The following is a 25,462-nucleotide window of genomic DNA, read 5'->3' on the forward strand; positions in this document are numbered from 1 at the left end:
GGGAGCCAGGGCCAGGTGAGTCGGACCGGGGATGCAGGTGAAGGTGAGACAGGGTAGGAGAACTGAAACGGGGAGATGGGACAAGAGGGGAGAAGGCTCCGGCCCAGGACTGCTGGGTGAAGGGCGCACGCTCCTTCCGTCTTAGGCTGGCGCTCCTCGGGGGTCGGTCCCTGACGCCCGCTTGCCCTTCACACCAAACGCCCACTGCCCACTGCGGAGGAGCCCCCGCTAACCTGAACTCAAGCCGAGGTGTTTCCTGTGAGTCCCGTTCTCTGGGCCTCCGTTTCCGCCTCAGTAGCCTCTGCTTCCCCAGCCTGCCCTGGAGGATTAATGGGGCGGTGGCACTCCAGGGTTCTGGCTGTTTCCCTGTCCCCTTGGTTTTATTCTTCCTGCAGTTGATTAGCTAAATGCTGTAGCATGTGGAGGGCTGGGGGGGGGGGGGCGGGGATGGGAGGAAGGAGTGCTTGACGGGGCCAGGGTTTATCTGGGTTCTTGTTACAGCTGTGCTCTTGCAGGGACAGTAGGCTTTAAGGGTCTTCCAGAGACACACCCAAGGCTAGTCCCAAACCCATGCTACAAAAAGCATCTCCTAGGACAGCTCTGGACCACAGACCCTTCCCCAATGACAGGGTCATCAGAGCCAGGGTCAAAGGGGACTCCTCACGGGCTGTACCCTCACTCCATTCTCTGTGATGGCTCTGATTTGAGGTATCCCACTCCCCCAGTTGAGTCCCTGAAGGCTAGAGTTTGTACCAGGCATAACTGTCTCCATTACACAGAACCTTGGCAAGCAGGACTATGGCCAAGGAGACTAAAAGAGGTCAGAATCCCACCACTATGAGTAAGTCACTCAGCAAACACCTGCTGAATCAGACAGTAGCAGGGGGAGGACAGTGGTTGGATTGTGGACAGGCTTCCAGTGGATCGGCATCCCAAGCAGATCCCTCTCCCTCACCCTTCATCCTCCTCGCTCTCATTCCTAGAGAGCCCTCTGATTCTCTCCACCTTGTCAGACACACACTGGGCATGATTTGATGCATCCTCCTCTGGGACAAAAAAGCAACTGGGATTTTAAGGGGAGTCAGGAGCACGTGGCCCAAGTCTGTCACACAGTAGGACTTTGGGTCTCAGTTTCCCAAAGCTCAGCTTCTCAGTCTCTCTTTCTATGGGAGGAGTACCCACCCTGAAAGTTCTCCCTTTCTTTATGTATTCATCCATTCATTCAAGAGGGAGAGACCGATGGAATTTCCATTCACTGGTTCATTCCCCAAATGCCCACAATCACTGGATTAGGGTTAGGCCAAAGCCCGAAGCCAGGGAGCTAGTATGGGTCTCTCATGTGGGTGGCAGGGACCCAACACTTTGAGCATTACCTGCTGTCTCCCAGGGTGTACATGACAGAAGACTGGAATCAACAGTAGGAGCAGGACTCGAACTCAGGCACTGTCATGTGGGATGCAGAGGTCTCCAGCAGTGACTTAACCATTGTGCTGAACCCCACAGCCCCTGAAAGTTCCTGAAATTCTGAAAGGGACAGGTTCACCCAGAACTCACAGGGTCTCTAATTTCTACCTGAGCTTTTCCCCTTATAAAAGCTTATAACCCTTATGACTTGAGAGAATTCTAGGATGTTCTATTTTCTCCCACAGCTGCGTAGCTGCTGGGTCTGCATGGCCTAATAGAAGATGAAGACCAACATCGCACCTGCCTTCCCAGAGGCCTGCAAAGCCACAGGCCAGGGCGAGAAGAGCTGCCCTGTGTGCCAGGCCTGGGGAGGCATCCCAAGTCCAGGGTCTGGTTTTGCCTCAGGGGCAGGCCCTGGTGTTGCTGTCTTAGAGTCCAGACTGGGACCTGGTGTGGTTCCAGAACCTGCACTGAGCCCTCACCCTATTCCAGGCCCTGCAGCAGGATCTGGTGCTGTGGCAGTGCCTGGATCACAGCATGGTGACATTTCAGAGCCTGCCTCAGCCCCCAAGGGGGGACCAGGACCTGGACCAGGTCTGAGGCCAGAGACAAGGGCTTGGTCAGCATCTGGGCTAGGAGCTGGGTCACCACCTGGACCAGGGCCCAGACGGGGCTCTGGGACTGGGCTCCAACCCAATGAGTTGCCAACAGCCCCAACATCACCGTCACAGCAGAAGACTCAAGTCAGAATTGTCCTGGCCCCTAAGCAGAAAGTTCTGGTGACAGGAGGAGGAGGCTACCTGGGCTTCAGCCTGGGATCCACTCTGGCCAAGGGCAGCACTTCTGTCATCCTGCTGGACCTCCGCAGACCTCAGTGGGAACTGCCACCGGGAACCGAGTTCATCCAGGTGCAGGCACGAGGGGCTTGAGGGCCAAGGGTAATGGTTGGTAGGGAAGGGCGGTGTCTGGTGTGAAACCCGTGAGGGTTAAGAATATTTTGTGCTTCCCAGGTGGACAGTTGTGGCCCCAAGGTTTCACATCTGGGAGCTTTGCAGACCTCATTGTCAGAGAGGGAACAATGGTAACCTCTGCTTGCTGGGAGCTGAACAGACAAATGTGTGAAACACTCCTGGTACAGTCTGCAACCTGCAGAGCTTAATAAATAGAGTATTGATGTCAAGGCTACCCTGTGGAATTGCAGAGTAAATCCTGTCACCCCCAGCCTTTCTCATCTCTCTAGAGGCTTGGTCGGAGGCCAGCTCTGGGTCCTGGAATGGTGCAAAACTGGGGTCTCAGTTTGCCTTGAACTTGGGCCTCCTGCCCCCTTCTCTGTTCTATTCCAGGCTGACATCCGAGATGAAGAAGCCCTGTATCGTGCCTTTGAAGGGGTGGACTGTGTCTTTCACATGGCCTCCTATGGGATGTCTGGCGCTGAGAAGGTGAACTCCTGGTGTAGACCTCCTGGAAGAAACAGAGAAAGGGTTTGAGTCCTGGCTGGGCCCATGTCTTCCTTCCTGCTCTTTGCCCACTATGGGAAAGGTTTGAGCTGTTATCCCAACCCATACTTTGCAGCTGGGAGACCAGATGCTGGCTCGGCCTCTTTCCAGCTGTGTGACCTGAGTGTAAGCTGACGTAACCTTACCGAGTCTTGGTTTCCTTATCTGGAAAAGGAGGCCATTGCTACTACTTAGGTCATCACCTCTCCAGATAGCAGTGTGAGAGTAGTCATCAAAGTAGGAGTGGACACCCTAGCAGCGCCTTCTTCAGTGGCAAAGCTGGACATAGCTGAAAATTCCATCAGTCAAGGTCCAGTTAAATCAATTGTGTTGCAGCCACACAGTGAACTTCTACGCAGCTCTACCAGAGGTACCTCCATGTGCACTGATGACAGGATGATCTCCAAGGTGTAAAATAGTATGTGGTTCCCTTGCATTTGTTTAAAATAAAAGGATTAATGCTTGTTTAGCTTTTCCTTAAGCCATGTGTACTGATATTAACAAGCATAGCTTATCTCTGGAAACATATGAAGCCAACAGTGATTATCCAGGGAGGGAAAAGGCATGAATCAGAAATGAGAGAGAATTTTCTTTTTTATTCTCCACTCTTTATCAAAACATTATTTATTTTAAAGGTATAGAGGCAGAGAGAGACAGTTCTTTCGACCATCCATTCAAGGCCCAAATGCCAACAATGATCCCGGGTTGGGCCAGAACAAAACAAGACACCTGGAACTCAGTCTGGGTCTCTCTTGTGGGTGATAGGGACCTGAGCTCTTGTCTGCCACAGTGGGCATCAGCAGGAAGATGGAGTCAGAAGAAGAGCCAGGACTCACACCCAGGCACTCCAATAAAGAATGAGAATGTGCCACTCCAGGCGGTGCCTTAACCATGGTGCCATAACATTGTCCCAAACACTGCTGCCCTTTAAAAAAATAGATAGATAGATAGATAGATAGATAGATAGATAGATAGATAGATAGATAGATAGATATGGTCCTGCACTGTGGACTAGCAGCTAAAGTCCTCCCCTTGAACATGCCCAGGATCCCATATGGTCCCCAGTTCGTATCCCAGCAGCCCCACTTCCCATCCAGCTCCCTGCTTGTGGCCTGGGAAAGCAGTTGAGGATGGCCCAATACCTTGGGACCCTGCATTCGTGTGGGAGATCCGGAAAAGGATCTGGGCTCCTGGCTTCAAATTGGCGCAGCACTGACCATTGCAGTCACTTGGGGAGTGGATCATCAGACAGAATTCCACTCTGGGCTCAACAGTCAGCCATCCCTGCTTTCCTTAACCCTCTACCACACCCCACCTTCCAGCCTTATCCCCATCATGACTGTCCTTCCCACCTGCATCTTATCTTCTAGCTGCAAAAAGAACAGATTGAGTCTATAAATGTTGGAGGCACCAAGCTGGTGATTGATGGTAGGACTGAGTGTAACCTGCTGTGTGCTTCCTCCTTCTCTCCTCTCTCTCATTAGCCCAGCTTGAAGATAAGCATGAGGAATAGACATGGGACCCTCTGGCTACCGCCATGGAGGGCCTCCCAGCACTGCTATGCACATGCTTGGAGCCCTGCCCAGGGAGGACCCTCAAGGCCTTGGTCTGTCTGGGATTGGGAGGAGTAGGGTTGGACACTCATGGCTTAGAGATGGGCCTAAGGAAGGTCTGAAACAGGAATCCCATGTCTGGACCTCTCCCTTGTCCTGCACTCTGTTTTCCTCTCTGATCCTAGAGTGGTTTTTGCTGTGTCCCTATCGACGGAAGACTTTGTTCTGACCTGTCGCTGGTGAGACAGCTTAGGGGCTACGGACACAACTGAGAAAAAAGAATGAGTCAGACCTGTCCCCCACTGGGGACAGAAGCCAGAAGTTGACCCTCACCCTAAGTGACAAGGCCTGGGGGCCAGGGTGTATGCAGAAGCCTGGGTAGCTATCAGTGGATGTACCTGTGTGGGGTCCCCACAGGCACCTCTCTAGCTGGCTTCCTGCTCACCCTCAGCCTGATGTGTGTGTGTGTGTGTGTCCACATGCGTGTTGCACCATGTACCTGTTGCTGCAGTCTGTGTCCGCCGGCGTGTCCCACGGCTTGTGTACACCAGCACTGTCAATGTGGCCTTTGGCGGGAAGCCCATAGAGCAAGGTGATGAGGACTCCGTGCCATATTTTCCATTGGACAAGGTACCATGGGAGAGGCGGAAGAGGCCAGCAGGCCTGGGACCCACCCACCGTCACCTGGGAGGGGAAATGTAGACCCAGGGTGAGGCCAGCAGGCATGGAGTGGTGCAGGCGTTTCTATGTCAGCAAGTCCTGAGACCTGGCCACTTGCCAGCTCTATGACCCTGAGCAAGTCTCTAAGCCTCCATCTCTATCCAGGCCTGAGACCACCCACTACTGGGCTAGGGAAATGAGATCACCCATAGTGGGGGTGGCAAACCTCAGGTGAATGCTAAAGGCAGGCAGCTGTTTGGGGGCACGTGAGGACCTCTCTGGTGCTCATCATTGACCGGTATTACCTCCCTCAGGGAGAGGAAGGGCCGCATCCCAGTGGGAATCCCTAGAACACAACCCCCAAGGCCTGTGGCCTGTGGGAAGGTGGAGATGTGGGCTGGGCAGGAGCTGCCAGCAACAGAGCTCACCCCAGTCTGGTGGCCCTGTTCTCCCTGGCCTCTGACAGCACATGGACCACTACTCCCGGACCAAAGCCATCGCTGACCAGTTGATGCTCATGGCTAACGGGACCCCTCTCCCAGGTGAGTGCCGTGAGTGTGTGTGTGTGTGTGTGTGTGTGTGTGTGTGTGATTGCAGCCTTTAGCAATGTGGGTCTGAGGTCTGCCTTGGTTGTGAATCAGCTAACAAACTCCAGGCATGTAACTGTGCTCCAGCACTCTCCAGGGGGATCCAGACCAGTCTCTGCCCTCACGTTGGTTGTCTGATGGGGGGAAACTTGGGCTGACCCAATGATCCTGTTTCTGCTGCCCAGAAGTGGATGTAGCTGAGTGGGGTGGTGGACAGGGAGGGGGTCTTGTTAGAAGAGTACACCATGATGATCTGGGAGGAGGGGCAGCATGTTGGAAGGGGCCTAAAGCTTGACCTTGAGTACGTTTCCAGGCAAATCTGCCTCAGCTGCCTTATTGTGTTGCCTGTTTGGATTATAGAGGTGGAATAATAGATACATCAGTGGCCTATGATTATTAAATGCTTCCTACATGCCAGGTGCTGTTTGGCATGCCAGTTCTATTTATTCTATCTAAATTTGTTTGTTTGTTTGTTTGTTTATAAGTCAGAGAATCACAGAGATTTTCTATTCACTTACTCAGTCCACAGCTGCCTGCAGCAGCAAGGGGCTAGGCCATGACCTGGCACCTCTCAGGGTACATATCAGCTGGAAGCTGACATTGGAAGCAGAGCTGGGTCTTGAACCCAGGCACTCCAAGATGGGATGAGTCTCTTTCATTTGTTTTGTTTTAAGATGTGTTTGTCTATTTGAACGGCAGGGGAGGTGAGGGGACAGAGAGAGAACTTCCATCTGCTGCTTCACTTCTCAAAAGACCACAATAGCCAGAATTGAGGTCATCTGAAACTGAGAGTTTCTTCCAGGTATCCCATGTGGGTGCTAGGGCCCAAGTAGTTGCACCATCCTCCACTGCTTTCCCACGTGCACAAGCAGAGAGAGCTGGATTAGAAGTGGAGCAGCCAGCACTCAAACTGACATCCATATGGGATGCTGGGTCTGCAGGAGTCTGCAGTTGGTGCTTTACCCAATGTGCCACAATGCTGGTCCCAGACCTGGGCATCTTAGGTGCTGTCAGTATCTTGAATTCCTTGCTTTCTGGGATTCAAAACTAAAAAGACGCAGGTAGTTCAGCTCCTGCCTACCCAAACCTTCTCAACTCAGGAGCCAAATGCATTTATAGAGAGAGGGGTGCCCATTTTACAAAGGGGAGAATTGAGACTGAGAGAGATCAGCTGACTAAACTCAATGTTGTATGGCCTTTAAAGGGTTGGCGGGGGAGCTGGCACTGTGGTATAGTAGGTTAAACCTCTGTCTACAACACTGGCATCCCATATGGGCACTGGTTTAAGTTCTTACTGCTTCTGATCCAGCTTCCTACTAATATGCCTGGAAAAGCAGTGGAGAATGACCCAAGTCCTTGGAACCCTGCACCCGTGTGGGAGACCCAGAAGAAGCTCTTGACTCTTGGCCTTGGACTGACCCAGCCCAAACTTCCCTGGCCACTTGGGGAATGAAGATCTCTCTGTTCTTTTCTCTATGTACAATCTACCTCTCAAATAAAAAAAATAAATCTTTAAAAAAAAAGTTGGAGGATCAAAATGGGATTGAACTGCTAGGGAGTCTCCCAGCAGGGCCCTTTGGACTTACTGGGCCAGGCTGCCCACAGCTGAGTGGACCCATGAGGATGGACTATTTTCCTAAAAAAAAAAAAAAAAAAAAAAACTCTCCCACCACAGCCCCCATCACCTGAGGTCAACCAGACCACCCCTGACCCCAGTCAGTGGAAGTAGAGGGAGTTGGAGATACCCCCTATATTTTGGGGAATTTTACCCTGTGTAGTTGAATTCTTTTCTTTGCCTGGGGCCTCTCTGAGCCAGGCCAGCAGCCTGCGAGCCAGACACCTAATCTGCCAGCCGAGAATTATTTATATGAGCATCTCTGGCTTTCCATGGTCAGTAGAGTCATGGATACCAGACCCAGCCCCCCGTGACGTGGCTGCCCAGTGCCCCCCACCCCAGCCAATGGCAGCTGCAACTCAACCTCCTCATCTCCTCCCCACCTTGCCCAGGTGACCCAGAGCTTAAAATTAGCCATCGGCTGTTTATAGTGCAGCTCACCCGATACCTGCCTCCCAGGAGTGCAGCCTCGGTCACTCAGGGTGATTTCCACTCCCCTGTTGCCCGGCCCTGACTCCACAGAGTGGGGCATAGAGGGCCCTAGTGTCCTTAGCAGACTCTAGGATGCACAGATGCCAGCTTGGGGTTATGGGAGCTGTGACCTGTCTCAGGAGCTGTGAGTGTTCTGGATGGAACACATAGGACAACAGACATTCCTTTTCACACCACCTGTAGACCACATGGTGGCTGTGTGCAAGGCTATGCTGCCACATCCCAAGGTTCTAGGGTAGGAGCCCTGTGGGTCGTTTCCCAATTGTGGTGGCTCTGAGCACTCCTGGGCTTGTGGGTGCCCCTCTCTAGCCCCTTCACATGTCTTCTCTTGGTCTGCATCTTCATCACCATCATTGTTATTATTATTATTGTATTTGAAGGCACAGTCACAGAGAAGGGGAGAATCAGAGAGAAAGAGAGAGATCTTCCATCAGCTGGCTCACTCCCCAAAATGACTGCAATGGCCAGGACTGAGCCATGCTGAAGCCAGGAGCCGGGAGCTCCATCAGGATATCCCACATGAGTGGCAGGAGCCCCAGCACTCCGACTGTCCCCTGCTGCTTTCCCAGGTGCATTAACAGGAGGCTGGATTGGAAGCAGATCAGCTGGGACTTGAACCAGCACCTAAATGGGATGCCAGCATTCCAAGCAGAGACTAACTTGCTGCACCACAATGCCAGCCCCCGTCTGCATGATCTCTGACCCAAGGCTACTAGGGTAATCTGGGATGCGCTCATCCTGAGCCTTCATGACTTCTGCAGACTCTTTTCCATCTAAGGTCACATTCTCAAGTCCCAGGACACAGTTACCTTCTAGGAGCTACTGGAGTTGCAGCCATCAGGGTGTTTCATGGTGACCCAGAGACAATGGCCATGGTCATGTATAGGAAAAACGGAGCTCATATTTAAAAAAAATATATTTTTATTGGGAAGGTAGATTTATAGAAAGAAGGAGAGACAGAGAGACTTTGCATCTACTGGTTCACTCCCCAAATGGCCATAACAACCAGAACTGAGCAGATCCGAAGCCAGGAGCCAAGAGCTTCTTTCAGGTCTCCCATGTGAGTGCAGGAGCCATCTTCCACTGCTTTCCTTTACCATAATAGGGAAGATGAGAAGTGGAGCAGCTGGGATTCAAACCAACACTTTAGTGGGAGGATGCCAGCACTTCAGTGGGAGGATTAACCTGTATGCCAATGTACTAACCACAGGGAACTTGGATAGGATGTGGGATAACTGTGGGAAAATGGATTTCCAGGAAAATGGCCCACTGGGGTCAGGACAGCCTTGGGGACCTGGCGGGGAGGGGATGATCCTCAGAGTCCTCAGAGTTGGTCCCTTCCTGTGGTCCTAGCAGAGTGGAGTCAGACTCCTAGGTGAGAACATCTACTGGCTCCCATGTGAACCATCAGTGACCTTGTGCAGAAGGCAGAGTGTTCAGAGAATCATACCCCTGGACCCCCACGCCCCTGGGGTGTAGCCACTTGGGGGAGCTTGAGTCTCAGGAGGGAGAGTAGAACCTCTTGATGGAAGATTCTCTCTCTCTCTCTCTCTCTCTCTCTCTCTCTCTCTCTCTCTCTCTCTCTCTCTCCTCCTTTGGAGTCTGGAGGACTCTGTTAAGACAGTGCAGCATGAGGGAAGCAGATCCCCCATGCTCTCAGCTGGTAGACTGAGACCTTTCTTTTCCCCGTGGATTAGAAAGCAGGACCACTGCCACCACGTACAAAGCACCTGTTTTCCAGAGGAGAAACTTAAGGCTGAGAGAGCTAAATGATGGATTTCCTGCTTGCTCAGCCTTGGGTCTTAGGGAAGCATCCCCATCTCAGTGCCATGCTGACCTATGTGACCTACAACAAGTCCCAGCCCTTCGCAGAGTCTCTTCCATCCCTGAAGTGGGGAAAATTATAGTCCCCACTCACAGGGTCACCTCGAGGAAAAAAAAATCTTGGCTTCCTAGGGCTACAGGAACCTATCCATGCTTTTCTGAGGGCAACCATGGGTGCTCATCTAACAGGACCAGAAAAGGGAAAGAACTAGCATTCCTGGGGCAAGGGAGTGTGGGGCCAGGTGTGTCTGTGAACACTATGGAAGCAGGGACCTGACACTCTTCCAGCATCCATCCGTGGTGAGTGTGGGGTGGAAGGGGCCTGTTTGTTGACTGACTGATCGGTGCACTGAGTGATGGTTTGGATGAGGAAACCCCAAGAGTTCCCTGTAACCTGCAGGATTGGGAGGTATAGACAGCCCTCCTCTCCCTCTCCCTACTGGGCTGTCCTCCTACCCTCCTCCAGGCTCCTGACTGCCCTACTTCCCACATCCTAGGAGGAGGGACCCTCCGGACCTGTGTGCTGAGGCCCCCGGGCATCTACGGCCCTGAAGAGCAGAGGCACCTGCCGCGAGTAGCAGTACGTCATTGTTGTGGTGGTGGTTGTCCCGGTTTTTTCCCCCATAATCAAAGCAACCAGGAGGCCAGATGGCATGCACACCGATCAGGCCCCCTGCCCATTGACAGTGTTTGAGGCCATGTCCGGAGCCTGGGACCCTCAAGTTTGGGACAGACCCTTTGCCCCCATCCTCGGGCCTGCTGCGAACAGTGCTATTATCAGTATGTGCAACCAGGTTAAGGTCACCCTGGAGGAGAAACCAGAGAAGGGAGCCTACAGCCTGTCCTCACCCCAGGGGCTTCCGGGGCTGGGTGGGTCATCCCTCCCATACACAGGAGTACCCCCACAGGGTTCGAGGGGCACAGCTGCTGTGGGAAAGGGACAAAACAATGGGCCTTGTAGGGGAGGCCCAGGAGGACTTCCAGGAGGAAGTAGTTCTTTGCTCTTTGGAAAGACATGGGGTGCGGTTTGAACACCTTCCTGTGCTAGGTTTTTCTGCCTCTGTCTCTCCCTTCACTGGGTTCTTAGAGGATGTGGGGTCACTCCCAGGGATGCTCGCCCCCATTCAGGCTCTTAGTCCTTGAATAGATGTAGTTGAGTTCCTGCTCTGTGCTCAGCACTGTTCAGGTTTGGGGACAGCTCAGTAAGCCACAGGGACACTTACTGTCCCCCTGAGCACCAGAATCCTCAGGGAGCCTCCCATGGAAAGTGGCAAGAAACTTGCACTGTGGGGAGCTGGCAGAGTGCAGTGTGCAAAGATCTGGAGGAAGGACCTGCTGGGTGCAGGGTGGGGTGATGGAATCCTAAACCTGGAGATGGTCCAAGAAGAGTGAGGGGGTCCACCTGTGGCACTGGCAGAGCCACTGCGGGGATTAAAAGGGGACAGAGTTCCAGAGTGGCTGGGGACAGGTGAGGAAAGGCTGCTAGGCCACTGTCAGGACTTCACTTCCAGCAGGTAAGGTGGCACCCGGGAGGACGTGAGCTGGGGGGTGTGGGGGTGGAGACCTGGCTTGCCTTGGGCTGAAAAGGATCTTCTTGGCTAGGCAGCAAACAAGTGAGGGGGGCAGTGAGGAAGGGACAATATGTCCTGGTGACAGACGGCGGGTGGTAAGGGCAACAGCAGAACACTGGGAGGGAGCGTGTGCTGGATGGCTTCCTTGGGGGAGCCAGGATTCCTGAGTGTGGGTGTGGAGTGAGAGAGAGACATCCTCGGGTGGGCGGGCAGGCCTGTGAGTGGCACGATGTGGAGTCCCTCCAGGCTGCAGCCCATATGTCTCGTCCCCTCCACCTCCTCAGAGCCACATCAAGAGAAGGCTGTTCGTGTTCCGATTTGGAGACCGCAAGACACGCATGAACTGGGTCCATGTGTGCAACCTGGTACAGGCACACGTGCTGGCGGCGGAAGCCCTCACTGTGGCCAAGGGCTTCGTGGCTGTGAGTCCTCCTCTTCCCCCATGGGCTGGAGGCAGGGGACCCTGACTCCGGCCCATGGGGACCTAGCCCCTGACCTCCAACTGAGGCCCTGAGGGCTATTAATGCATGTCCTTGCAGAAGCTTTTTTTGGGGGGGGGGGTGGGGACAGGAGTTTCTTTATAGAGCATTACTAAGATCTCATGATGACCAGTGAGATCAGTGGAGTTTGTACCAGAGAAGTAGGTGCCATGTACTGTTGCATTGTCCTGTTCACCACAGCCTGGTGTGGGGATTGGAGGGGGCATTTTATTGCCCTCGCACTTCTCAGTGGTGATCCCCTCAAAATTCACAGGGGGTGACCCAGGTCTGTTCCCATAAGAGAGCAAGATCTGCCTTGCTCAACAGAACAAGAGATATTGGCGCATTTGCAGGGACCCCACCCTGAGAAGGGTAGGGTCCCACTCCCTGTCCCACTCTGTCCCCTCAGAGCGGGCAGGCATACTACATCAATGACGGTGAGAGTGTCAACGTCTTCGAGTGGATGGCCCCGCTGGTAGGTGCCCCTGGCCTTCTTTCCCCCCATAATACCCAACCCATCAGCCTTCCCTGAAACAGATTCCGCACTACCAAGCTGCTCCTGAGGTCGGAGCTATGCCCTGGGTGACCATGGAACTGGCTGGAGCCCGTCCTGCGTGCCCTTTTGGGGAGCCCACTTACTCCCCAGTTTAACCCAGTAACCTTCCAACCTGCTTCCTGGTTGTTTCCATTTTTTTTTTTTTAGTTTATATTTTTATTACTTTTTCTTTTTTTTAATTTGAAAGTGTGGAAAGATTGAGAGAGAACTCCCATGGTCCGTCCGGTTCACTGCCCTGAATGCCCATACACAGCAGGGACTGGGCCAAACAAAAGAAGCTGGGAGCCTGGAACTCCATTCAGGTCTCCCGGGTGGATGGCAGGGACCCATGTCGTCGGGCCGCCACCTGCTGCCTGTCAGGGTGCACGTTAGCAGGCAGCTGGAATCAGAAGCGGAGCAGAGACTCAATTCCAATGAGGCATTCCAGTGTGGCATGCCCAAGTCCCAAGGGACTTCTTAACCAAACACTGGACTGCTGTTGCCTAAATAATGGGGGCTTCTGACCCTGGGAGAATCACCTGTGTTCCACCACCCCATGTGGAAGGCTCTGAAGGAAGCAATGCAGGGGGACAACTGAGGCACAAGGAGCCAACCGGCCTTAGGGCCGCAGCCCCTTCAGAAAACTCCACCTCTGTTCTCCAAGCTCAGGGATTGCTTCTTGGGGCCAGCTTTCCAGGAAGGAGGAGACCATAAACCTAGAGGAGCAGAGGTCGGCCCGAGTACTGGGGCCCCTATACCCGAGCAGGAGACCCAGATGGAGCTTCTGGCTCCTGGCTTTTGAAAGCTACTGAAAGCCTTGTGCCCATGTTGTTTCATGCATCCACTGGCTGAGGGAAAGTTGAGTTTTTTCCCTTGAAGGCTGTTGGGCAGAGTCCTGCTGTGAGCATGTGCGTGCCTGTTTTGTGGATACACATTTCAGTCTGTTGTGGTGTGCTATGATACCTGAGTGCGGAGTTACCCACTTGCTTGGTACCTCTGGGCTCCCCACCCCGCCCCCAGGAGCTGTCACCTGCGTGCACTGCCCCTCCCCACCAAGCCCTTGTCTTTGTCTTTTGATGGGGAGAGTGTTTCTGCAACAGCCATCTTCTCGGCTGCCCCCTGCCACCTGCCACACACAGGCTGCAGGTTCTTTCCTTTCTTAGGGAAGCTATTCTAGAATGATGAGTGCCTGGAGTGGAGGGGAGGTGTCAGGAAGAAGAGACATAAGGGATCCCAGGTTAAAATCCTCTTCCTGCATTTCAGTTGGAGCTGTGGATTTCATTGGGTGCAGACTCAGGCCTGGCCCCAGGGGCAGCCCCCTTGGGAGGGTGCCTGAGGGGCATGAAGAACTTGTGCTGTCCCCAGGACTGTCAGTGGAGGGAGGGAGCAGTTCGCCCTTACACAGCAGCCCCAGAAACCATCTCTTCTCACCTCTGGCCATTGTCTTGCAGTTTGAGAAGCTGGGGCGCAGGCAGCCCTGGATCCAGGTGCCGACTTCCTGGGTTTACCTGACAGGTAAGGAAAGGAGCACCTGTATGGAAGCCAGGTGCCCTAGCATTGCTTGCTTTAAACCTAGGGCCAGGGCTAGGATACAGATTTAAGGTGGCCATGCAGGTGTCTCCCCACTGAGCCTCATTCTGTGCTTCTGTGACCCCCTGAGAGCAAGTGCCCCCTTAAGTTTCAAATTCCCAGGCCCTGCAATGGCTCAGTAACTAAATCCTTGCCTTGCAAGTACCATATGGGCACCAGTTCATGTCCTGGCTACTCCACTTCCTATCCAGCTCCCTTCTTGTGGCCTGGGAAAGCAGTGGAGGATATCCCAGATCCCTGGGATCCAGCACCCACAAGGGAGACACAGAGAAGGCTCCTGGCTCCTGGCTCCTGGCTTCAGAGCTCAGCTCTGGCTGGCCATGCTGACCTCCTGGGTAGTGACCCAGTGGATGGAGGGTCTTTCTCACCACCTCTGCTTCTCTCTGTAAATATGATCTGCCGTTCCAATAAAAATAAATATATTAAAAAAAAAAAAAAACTACTCCTGGGCCCTCACTCCCTTCACACTGATCCTAGCCCTGTTTAAATTTTGTTCTATGTGCAAGGAGGATGAGATTGGACCCACTGTAAAGATGAGCCACTGAGGCCATTGGTGGAGGTGGTAAGAGACGAATTCACACCTGGGCTTGACTGACTTCCTGTGGCCTGGGCTGGAGGTGTCCTGCCAGGGCTGCTTCCCCAGCATCACCCTGAAACTGGGCTCTTTGGGGACTGGTGACGGCGCCATTCTAACCTCAGTGACTCCTCACCCTGAGGGCCAGTTAAGGAACTGCAGAGCAGGTGCTGAAGGATGGGCATGGGCAGGGCAAGAGGCCCTCGAAGTGCACAGACTGCTTCTGCAAATCTGGGCCAGAACTGCTGGGTGGGGTTTTTTTTGTTTTTGTTTTGTTTTGCTCTACAATTATTTAATTTGAAAGGCAGAGTTAAGGAGAGAGAGAGAGAGACAAAGAGAGATCTTCCATTTACTGAGTCACTCCCCAAATAGTGGCAATGGCCTGGGCTGGCCTGGAGGGAAGTCAGGGGCCTAGAACTCTATCCAAAGCTCTTAGGTGGGCAGCAAAGACCCAAACACTTGGGCCGTTTTCCACTGCTTTCCCAAGTACAGTAGTGGGGAGCAGAACTAGAAGTGGAGCAACCAGGAAGTGGAGCAGCTCTTACACAGGATGCCAGCCACCACAGGTGGCAGCTTAACCCACTGTGCCATAATGCCAGCCTCACGGGGTCCAGTTTGAGAACCATCAGTGCTTTGATATCTGTCTCCCACTGAGGAGTATGTATTGGGACAGAAGGGAGAGATACATTGTTACAGGGAAATCTGAGAATCTATCCAAATTTATTTGTCCTCGGACACTAACAACAGATTGTTGGCGACCTGTTCCACAGCTCAGCAAGACACCCCAGCCTGTATGGCTAATGAAAAAGAACCCAATGCCCTTAACAATGACCTTGGCTGAATGACCCTTAGCAAGGCAACCTCCCTCCGCTAGCAACTGTCCCCAGGTCCCCAGTCACTGGTGTCACTGGTCTCTGTCTCCTGCAGCCACCGTCATGGAGCTCCTGCACCTGGCTCTGAGACCCATCTGCAGCATCCCACCCCTGCTCACCCGCAGTGAGGTAAGAGGGCCGCCCCCTGCACTCCACGCCCCACCTCACCCATCTGACACCATGACTGGGGATGCGTAGAGGTGGCCAGATCTCCCACACGGGCCCGAATCTGGTGCCAGCTCTCCATGCTCATCCTACCCTGTGGCCTTCGCTCAAGGTGTGCTCTCTTGGTCTGAAACCCAAGACCCCAGCCCATCACTTACCAGTGACTTTGTTCATAAGCATTTCGACTTTCCAGCCTACAGGAGGCATCCAGAGTCACTTCTCAAATTATTTATTTGAATGTCCAAGAGACACAGAAAGCGAGGTCTTCCATCCACTGGTCCAGTCCTCCAAATGCCCACAACAATCAGGGCTCAACCAGCCTGAAGCTAGGAGCTGGGGGATGCCATCTGGACCGCCCACAAGGGTGGCAGGGAGCCAACACTTGATGCATCACCTGCTGCGTGCCAGGGTGCAGGTTAGCGGACAGGTGGAATTGGAGGTGGAGCCACTTGAACCCAGGCACCCCGATAGGGGAGTCAGGCACCTTATCTACTCATTGTGCCAAACACCCATCCCAACATTCTCTTTTTTTGAATGCCACTGCTGTGCATCAGCCACACACACACACGAGTACTGGGTAATAAGTATATATTAAGTACATACACCATACAGAAGACTTAAGCCATAAGGATTGTGCACTTTTATATTTGCTTAGCGTAACAGCATTGGAAAACAGATTTCATGGAGATCATAAACAGTTGTGCTTGAGGTCATTTGCAGAAACCCTTCCAGTCGACTCATTCAGTAGGGGCAGGAAGATAATGATGTACATTTTATCATGGGAAACTGGACAGTGACTTGCCCAATACACCTTGCTGAGACTGGCTCCAAGTTCAAGTCCAGGGCCCTCTAAGCCTGGGTGTATGGAAGGGATGAACCAGGCACAGGGAGGACAATTACCTGAGAGAAGTCTCCCTTGAGCCACCCGGCCTGGTAGACAGCGGTGACAACAGCAACCCTGTGCTGAGTGGCGCTGCGTCCTTTGGACTTTGCTCTGTCTGAACTGTGGACAACAATCAGAGCCACTTTCAAACTCGCCAACCATGACTCATCCAAACCCAGACCTCAGTGATCCCAAACTGGCAAACAGGCTTTGGAAAATGATATATCAGCATCCGACAGCTTGCAAGGCACAGCTGGACTGAGGTGGGGCAGGGGCTGGACCTCCCGTTGGGTTCAGCGACAGGGTTGGGAGGTCTGACTGTGGCCCGCGCGCCCTCTGCTGGCCTTCGTGCAGCACAGCAGCCCTCGAGTTGGATTTTGTACAAGGTCTTCTCCCACTGTGGTGGCACAGCACTGGAGGCGAGAAGACAGGGTCTCTACCCCAGGGGAAGCGAGCCCGAGCACCAGACACTGCATACACGCGGTGATGAGGACAGTGCCCTGGGAGGAATGGTGAAGAAGTCCAGGTCAGGAGGCAGGGGCGCTCAGACCAGCTCTGAGGGTGTCTGGGAGCGTTCCCAGAGGAGGTGGTCTCGGCTCTGTGTGCCAGGACCCTGCTTCTCCAGCCCACAGCTCTGTCCCCACAGAACAGCAGACAATAAGCAGGCTTTGGAATTTTGATTAGCTCATTCCTCAAAGGCCTGAATCTACAAACTGCATGGCAAAGCGGCCAGGCACTGGCCCCCCCGGCCCACTTCCATCTCCTCTCTTCCTGCCTGTCTGGGGTCCCAGACCAGAGGATGGAGAACCAGGCAGCTAGTGGACTCCCCCTTACACACCCCAATCTAGCTGAACAGCCAACCAAGCAGCCTCTTGCCCTTGCATGACCCCCGGCAAGGCACCTCACCTAACCTGTCGGAGGATGTTCGACTTGCAAACAGGAGAGGACAGGATTAAATGTCAGCAGGAGAGAAAGGATCTGGCCGGGGCCCAGCACGGAGCACGCACATTCGCTAATTGATAGCTGTCTTAACACAGGGCCATCTGGCAGCAGGGAAAATGCAGCTCGCTTGGGGCCTCTTTGAAAGCCTATTCAGAAAGAAGGGCAGGGAGGCTGCGCCTGGGGCCAGGGCGGGGAGCCAAAAAGGTCGTGTCTTCCAGACAACTGCTCCCAGGCCCCAGACGGGACCACGGGACTGCAGGGGGAGACAGGGGACAGGGAGGAGGCATCCTGCAAGAAAACGGAGCCGGAAGACGGAATGGAAGTCCTTCTGGGCGAGGATGGCAGAGGCGAGCCGAGGAGCCTCGAGCGTGCTTTCTCATCCCCTTGTGACCGAGGGGAGCATCCCTGTCCTCTCTTCCCACTAGCCGCCTCAGCTGCCCCCGCCTCTCCCTGCAGGTGCACAGCGTGGCAGTCACGCACACCTTCCGGATCGCCAAGGCCCGCGCTCAGCTTGGCTACGCGCCGGACAAGTTCAGCTTCGCCGACGCGGTAGAGCTGTACGTGCAGTCCACCAGCCGGCGGCTTCGCGGCTCCCCCGCACGGACACTTCTGCGGTGGCTGCTCGGGCTGCTGCTGCTCCTGGGCTTGCTCGCCCTGGTCCTGCGCTTCCTAGATCTGCAACCCCTGCAGGCGACCGAGGAGCGTCTGTGACGGCCATGGGCAGCAGCTACCGGCCACAGGTCACTCTCGCCCACGCCCCGCCCCCAGGCGAGATGTCCTGGCCCCTCTCACTGCCCCGCCCCGAGCCCACAAGCCCTGCCTCCTGCCCCGCCCCGTGCGTGAGCGCCCAGGCCCCTCCCCATGCTACGCCCCGCGGCCTGGCCCCGCCTTGAGCACTCTAGCCCCTCCCATACCCCGCCCTCCCGGCGTGGGCATGCTCAGGCCCCTCCCCCTGTCCCACCCTATCCTTGTCCTAGCCCCTCCCCGTGTCCCGCCCCACGCGCACTAGACCCGCTTCGTGCGCTCTAGCCCCTCCCATGCCCCGCCCTCCTGGCGTGGGCACGCTCTGGCCCCTCCCCATGTTCCGCCATAGGGCTTGGACACGCCCTACCCTTGCCCTGGCCCCTCCCAGTGCCCCGCCCTCCCGGTTGGGCACACCCTAGTCCCGCCCCTGCCCGTGCTTGGCCCCGCCTCGAGCCCCGCCCCTCGTGCTCTGGCCCTTCCTCGTGTCCCGCCCTCCGGGCTGGGCACACTCTAGACCCTCCCCCTGTCGCGCCCCGCCCCTCGTGCTCTGGCCCCTCCCCCCGTTCCTCCCACGGGCTTGGGCACGCCCAGTCCTTGTTCTGGCCCCGCCTCGAGCCCCGCCCCGGTGCCCTGCCCCCGCCCTCAGACCCCCTCTGGCCCCGCCCCGAGGCTCATCTGACCCCGCCCCAGGCCCCTCTGACCCCGCCCCTGCCCTGCCCGCTTTAGAGCTACACTCGCCCCTGGTCCGCTCCCCGGGTCCGCGTCCACCCTGCCCCCTTGCTGTTCCCTCTGGCCTGGTGAGTGCTCGGACCTTTCCGCCTTCCGGACCCTGTGCTCGCCCCTGTCTGCTCGGGTTCGGCCCCCCTCAGGCCTGACCCGTCCTCTCGGGGCGCGGCTCCGGTCTTGCTCCGCCCTGCGGAGTCCCGGCCTTCCCCGTCGCGTGCATCCGCGTGGCCGCCGGCTCTCCCCTGCGACTCCGCCCCCGGGGCGCGTTCTCCTCAGGACGGTGCCGGGCGTTAACCGGGACTCGCTGCGGTTGGGGGGACCCTTCTCTCGGTCTTGGGGCTGCTCGTGGCGGGTTTCGAGGTCGGGCAGCCTAGCACGGTCGCGTTGGAGCTGCCCCGACCCCGGAATTCGGGGCGTCACTCTTCACCCGGATATCCCTGTGTTGGCCAAGCTGGGCGGGCCCTTGGAGAAACGTTCGGGAACCCGGCTTGAGGCCCAGGCCGGTGTGGGCCTTTGGGGGGTTTTCAGCTGACGGGCAGGTGTGTGGGTGACTGCGGAGGAAGCACGGGGTTCAGCCCCAGAAAGCTAGCTCATCTTGGAGCGAATTGGATGTGTTTTTCAGAGTATACTGACAATGTGAAAAAACATAAAACACAGAGCTTCGGCGGTCGTATTGTCTGGTTCAGTGTTGCCCTTGTTGGTTAAAGTGGTGGTCATCAGGGAAGGTCCAGCCCCCGCCTCACTCTCCCGAGGCGCTGCGCCTTGGTGTCACCCTGGTGGTGGCTGGGGGTTCCAAGACCCCTAAATGTGCATCCTTCACGATGGACCCAGGAGGCCATGTCCCTGTAAACCCTGGACCCAGGCAAGGTGGGGCACCAGAACAAACCCCCCAACTCCTCGGTGGCCGGGACATGGTGCGTCCCTCTGTGCTGGGCAAGCGTGCTGGGCAAGGGGCCTTTGCCAGGCAGAACTGTGTGTGTAATTTTTTTTTTTAATGAGTAACGACCCTTTGTGTTGGCTTAGTGCTTCACTTCCTTCTAGATGCTTCCATAATTTGTGGAGCCACCCCTACAGTAGGGTTTATCCTTGTGTCTGACTTCAGGCGGCAGGGAGGCTTGGGGTCTTGCCTTGTAAGGGAGGTGACGTGGAGAAGCTGCCCGCGGCCTTCTGTGGCAGAAACCCGACAGAGGGTTCTGTTGTGTGCATCCAGACTTAGGACTGGATTCTGGAATCTTCTGGAATCTCAGATATGCAAACCTAGGGCCGCCAGGGGATGGGCAGTCCTAGGGCTCCCTTTATTCCCAGTAACAGACTCACATCCCAGTTCACCTCTTTGCCCTCTGTGGCTCTCCTCTGTCCCCAATGCTGAGAAATCCTAAGGGGAGAACAAAGACCCCCGTGGTGGGCCAGATCTTTTGTCTTTGGCCCATCCTCAGCTTCTGCACTGAGACCAGGCCACGTCATTCCCCAAACTCTGAAATAGAACACCCAGCTCTGGGGAGGAGGACGCAGTGGGCAGCCAAGCCAGAAGTCCTGTTTCCTCTTAGGGTGTTCACCCGGCAGACAGGTGGAACCCGTGGGGATTCTGGAAGCTGCCTCGGTGTCCCCAGGTGGAGGGAGGTTCTTGCTGATGAGCATGGCGGGGGCGGGGGAGCAAACAGAGTGCCCGCAGGACACCGGCCAACCCGGGGCAGCAATGAGAATGGACGGCCAGGCCTCCCTCCCGCTAAGCTTTCCCTCACGGGCAGTGAAGCTCTGCCTAGGTGCCCACCGCAGGCCAGCCACCCAGCACCCCCTCGATCCAGTTGATGGGCTGTCAGTACTTATGTTTCAATATGCTTAAGAATTGGTCAATTTTTATTTTTCTGGTGACAAATCTTTCTCTATCCTTTATTTTATGGGCTTTTTGCCCATGATTCTTTTTTTTTCAAGATTTATTTAAAAATTTTTATTTGAAAGGTAGAGTTACAGAGGAGAAAGTAATTCCATCCACTGGTTCAGTCCCCTAAATGGCAACAACAGCCAGGGTTAGGCCAGGCTGAATCCAGGAGCTTCTCCCTGGTCTCCCCTGTGTGTGCAGCGTCCCAAGGCTATCCCAAGGCTATCCCAAGGCTATCCCAAGGGATCTGTGTCTGCTTTCCCAAGCCATAAGTAGGGAGCTAGATTGGAAGTGGAGCAGCCAGGGGTCAAACAGGAGCCCAGATAGCATGCTGGCACTGAAGACAAAGCCTGGCTACTGCACCATGGCACCAGCCCCAGTCAATAATATTTTTTTTTAAAAGATTTTTATTATTATTGGAAAGCCGGATATACAGAGAGGAGAAGAGACAGAGAGGAAGATCTTCCATCCGATGTTTCACTCCCCAAGTGAGCCGCAACGGGCCGGTGCGCGCCGATCCGAAGCCAGGAGCCTCTTCCAGGTCTCCCAACGCGGGTGCAGGGTCCCAAAGGTTTGGGCCGTCCTCGACTGCCTTCCCAGGCCACAAGCAGGGAGCTGGATGGGAAGTGGAGCTGCCGGGACTAGAACCAGCGCCCATATGGGATCCCGGGGCTTTCAAGGTGAGGACTTTAGCCGCTAGGCCACGCCGCCGGGCCCCAGTCAATAATATTTTGAAAAATTATTTTCCTTTTTCTTTTTGAAAGGTAAAGAGAGACTAGGAGTGTTTCAGCTGCTGGTTCCTCCCCAGAGCCCTGCGGTATCCAGGCTGCATCAGGCCAAAGCCAGGAGCCCCACCCCAGGCTATTTTCCTCTCACCACAGGTTTGTCCCGTGGCTGGTGACAGGGACCCCAGACCTTGAGCCATGACCTGCTGCCTCCTAGGGGACGCATTAGCAGGAAGCTGGCATCGGAAACAAAACCAGGATTGGAACCCAGCACAGTGGCGTGTGTGGGATATACCAAGTGGCATCTTAGCAGGTACAGTAAATGCCTGTACCTACATTTTCCATTTCTTCTTTTCAACCCTTTCCATAATGGCCTTACATCAAGGCCATCCAGAAATCTCACCCCTGAGCAGCACACAGCACAGCTGGCCACCCGGCCCCCACCTCGCCTTCTACCCAGGACTCCAGCCGAGCCTCGTCTCCTTTATCCATGGCTCTCCCTTCAAGGTCCTGCTCTCTGAGCCTCTCCTGGGCGAGTCCATCCCTCCCCATGGCCACGGGCTCCAGGGCTGTTTTCCCAGGAAGTCCTCTCGTCCTCCAGACATCCACCTCTATACTTAAGCCTGTGGTCACAAGCATCTCAGACTCACGGTGACTCTAGCTGCCCTCATCCACCTTCCCCAGACCTGTTCCTCGTGCCCCCTGGTGTCCTCCCAGTGGACCAGTGCGGACACAGTGCCAGGTGTCCAGGGCCCCCAGCCTGACAGCTGGGTCTCCCCAGTTCTTTGTCTTCACGGCTCACTAATGCCAAGTTCTGCCGAGATCCCTGTCTAAACTCTAAGACCCCTGTGTTCTGTCCTGTACACTGCCCAGACCACTGCCATGGGCTTTGGGTGGTGTCGTCTGTCTCCAGAGGGAAGTTCCCGTATCCCACACTGGAATCTGTGTGGCTTAAAAGCCTTCAGTGGTTCCCTGGAGCCCTCAGGACCCAGTCCAAAACCTCAGCAGCGTGCCCTTATCTCCTTCAGCTCGTTGTCCTGCACCGTGTCCAGCGTGTCTGAATCCTCCTTGACCTCGCTCAGCTGTCCTGTAACCGTGGGAGTTCCCGCCTCTTGGAAATGCCTCCTGCCCCCTTCCCTTGGCTCCTCTGATCAGTGTCAGGTTCTGGCTATGCCCCGCCAGGTTAGCTGGACATGCATGGCAGAATTCATGACATGATCACACATGTCTGCCTTACCCGTTACAGAAGGAGCTGGGTTTGTGGCACACAGTAGGCTTTTCTGGCAATAGTTGCTGAGTGAGTCAATGAGGAGCCCTAAGCCAAGCTTGAGGGCTGTATAGGAGGTGAAGCTGTGAAGTGGGGGGTCTCCAGGATGACTCTCCACTGAGGGTCTCCGCTGTGCTGCTCCACACCTGTTCTACCCACAGAGGTCCATGAGTAAGCCTGAGCCCTCCCAAGGAAACAGAGCAGCTGCAGAGGGACCCTCCCCAGTGAGGCTGGGATTATAATTGCCCCCACATAAAACTTGAGTCCTTGGGAGGTAAAGAAATTCAGGCCTCCAGGAAAATTGGTGGGAACTTTTCAGGGTGTCCCAGATATTTTTCGCAGGAAACAGGTATAGTTACTGTTTTTAAGGAAGTAGGGTTTGTGGCCTGGGCCATAGCGCTGCCGTTTCTGGTTTTTCTCCTTTCTTGTTCTATTGAGAAAATTAATGTGTCAGAAAGGAGCCAAAAAAGGTCACCCGCAGGGATGTGGCAGCGGTGGGATTCGAACCCACGCCATCGAAATGACTGGAGCCTAAATCCAGCGCCTTAGACCACTCGGCCACGCTACCTCCCAGCTGCGGCCCTTGTGGCTCAGGGTATATGACTCTGATGACGTGTGACACAGGCCCCGCCCACTTAAGTGTGCGCATGCTCGGTGTAGGACCGATGTCTGACGTCCGTCGTTGCACACTAAAGAAACACTGCTCTTTTTCGATCGGCGACACAAACCAATAGCACACACGGTTAAACGTGTGAAAAGGAATTCCCGACGGCTTAAACTACCTTGGCAGGTGTGCTGGGATTTGAATTTTCGCTGCTGTCGTGGATGTAATACTGCATGCGTCCACATGGGGGCAGTGCCACGCCACCTCTTGTTCCTGGCCGGGCTGGGCTTCCTACTGCCCAGGGCGGCTTCCCTGCCCTGGCGACCTGAGAGCCGCGGATCCAGAGAGGAAAACCACGTTGGTAACAGTCTTTGCAAGTGTGGCCTCCCTCGATCCTGTTACCCCTGTTCAGGTTTCGTGGACAGTCCCCCTTCCAGGACTTTTGTCCCTCTATGCAGATTATGTCAGGGTTTTTTTGTTTTTAAAGAAAAGCCTAGTAAATACGGAGTTCCACCGTCCCAAATGTTGCTCCACATCTTTTTGAAGCAATAATGACCACCATGGATAAAACTCAAGTTTCCTTTGGGAGTTGTATTCTCCTTCCTCCCCCTCTCAGGAATTTGAAGTTCTTTCAGGACACTTTCTCCTAATTTACATTCATTTGGGGTTATCCAAGGAACACAGCCAGCCAATGCCCAGGGCTGCACCCCTCTCTGAGATGGCCACATCCTAACTTACATAGCTTGAAACATGTCAGCTGAGGTGGCCAAACAGACCTCACAGATGTGACGAGGGGTTCTCAGGTGCTCGTGGGAGCCAGGGTTAGCCAGCAGTGCTCCTTTGAAGAGAGAACCAGGAACTGGAGGAGAAGATGGGAAGATGGGAGCAGAGGTCCCTGAGACGTACCCCACGGTCTCCAGAAGAGGCAAGGAACTCGATTGCCCCCACTCCCATCCTCCAGGCTGGGACCTTGATTTTAGGGTTCTGACCTCCACAGCCCCGAGACTGGCCCTTTCGCATCGCTTTTGCAGCTGCCACACTAGTTTGGCAGGAACAAGAAACCCCTGCAGGGCTTCCTGTGGAGGTGGGACTGTCAGGGTCTGAACTCTGGGGCGCTGTGCGATCTTGGGAATGCTTTCAGCGTTGGGGTCCCTGCGGTGGGCTCAGAGGGACAGCACAGGTGGAGAGCGCAAGGGTTAAGTTTACTTGCCCTTCCAGTGAGTCGGCACTGCTCATACCCCAGAATGAAGCAGGCTGAAGCCAGGAGCCACAGGCTGCCAATGCATCTCCCACACAGGTACGGAGGGCCAAAGACTTGACCTTTCCAGGCGCACCAGCAGGGAGCTGGATTGGAACTGACGTGGCGCTCTGGTATGGGGGTGCAGGTGTCCTAAGCAGAGGCTCAGATGCCACCTCTTGCCCAGGCCTGACTGGGGCGTTCTAGCACATGGTGAGGGCAGTGGTGATGTGACCCTCGGGGACCTGAGTCCTCCACCCTCTCTCAGGAGCTCTGTGTGCCCACCAACCACAGTAGCACCCAGATGGGCCCTGACTGGCCCTGGCTGCCGAGTCCTGCCAGGATGGCAACCCCAGTAGGGCCAGTAGGGCCTCTCATGCATCTCCAGCACTCAGGACCTACACCCTGGAGTCAGGTGTACCTGCCCCAGGCTGGAGCCAGCTGCCCTAAGCACTCCCAGAACTCGTGTCCTGGGTCCTTGCCACAGACTGTTAGAAGGCCATAGCCTGCAGCCAAGGGAAGGGAGCAGGGCTCTGTCACTAACTGCCCCCTCTGCAGTCACTCAGGAGAGCCCTCCAGCCCTGGCAGCATCTGCTAACACCTTTGAGTCCTCCAGCTAGCTCCCAGATAGCTACATGCACGTTACCCAGCACCCACTAGGCTGAATCAGGCAGAAACGGATCATCCCCAGGGGAGGAAGAGCCAGATGCCAAGCTGTTCAGAGTCTGAAGCACTTCCCCAACCAGGAGAGGCCAGGCCGCCTGGCCGCTCCGCCCAGCTGTCCTCCCAGCCACGCCTCCCTGGGCTTGCTGACTTGTGTCCTCACTGATTTATGCTTTTGGGGCCGACAGCTGCCAGGGTGAGGCTGCAGAAACCCAAGCCACCCGACTCTGTTTCGCTTATGTTCCCTTGGGAAGGCAAAACAACTTCTGCAAAAATGGACCCCTGTATTCCTTGTGGAAACCCAAACAAAGAAGGAAAGTCCAGAGGAAAAAAACATGGCCTTTCATGTCTCCAAGCCCGTTGTCAATGTTTTTG

The 25,462-nt window shown here is 55.1% G+C and overlaps 1 protein-coding gene and 1 non-coding gene across 2 annotated transcripts; one reads left to right on the forward strand and one right to left on the reverse strand.

The window, feature by feature from the left end:
- The first annotated feature begins 211 nt into the window (after window positions 1-211).
- Window positions 212-17,970, forward strand: SDR42E2 (short chain dehydrogenase/reductase family 42E, member 2). The gene is made up of 12 exons (XM_036492857.2): window positions 212-258; window positions 1,650-2,312; window positions 2,748-2,843; window positions 4,271-4,328; window positions 4,965-5,083; window positions 5,580-5,655; window positions 10,129-10,211; window positions 11,487-11,624; window positions 12,091-12,156; window positions 13,668-13,731; window positions 15,308-15,381; window positions 17,699-17,970. Exons 2-12 carry the CDS (start codon window positions 1,686-1,688, stop codon window positions 17,951-17,953), a joined length of 1,656 nt encoding a protein of 551 aa, XP_036348750.2. The 5' UTR covers window positions 212-258; window positions 1,650-1,685; the 3' UTR covers window positions 17,954-17,970.
- A 5,099-nt stretch (window positions 17,971-23,069) lies between these two features.
- On the reverse strand, window positions 23,070-23,151 carry TRNAL-UAG (transfer RNA leucine (anticodon UAG)). Its single transcript has one exon. It is a non-coding gene; the product is annotated as a tRNA-Leu (tRNA).
- Between the last annotated feature and the right edge of the window lie 2,311 nt (window positions 23,152-25,462).

This window comes from Ochotona princeps, chromosome 24 (genome assembly GCF_030435755.1).
Source record: "Ochotona princeps isolate mOchPri1 chromosome 24, mOchPri1.hap1, whole genome shotgun sequence".
NCBI lineage: Eukaryota > Metazoa > Chordata > Mammalia > Lagomorpha > Ochotonidae > Ochotona > Ochotona princeps.

Excerpts from the sequence above, each read along its gene's own strand:
- SDR42E2 (XM_036492857.2), top strand. The coding sequence starts at position 1,686 with ATGAAGACCAACATCGCACCTGCCTTCCCAGAGGCCTGCAAAGCCACA. Across the intron at positions 2,844-4,270 it reads GGATGTCTGGCGCTGAGAAG|CTGCAAAAAGAACAGATTGA; the intron begins GTGAACTCCTGG and ends CTTATCTTCTAG. Across the intron at positions 10,212-11,486 it reads GGCACCTGCCGCGAGTAGCA|AGCCACATCAAGAGAAGGCT; the intron begins GTACGTCATTGT and ends CCACCTCCTCAG.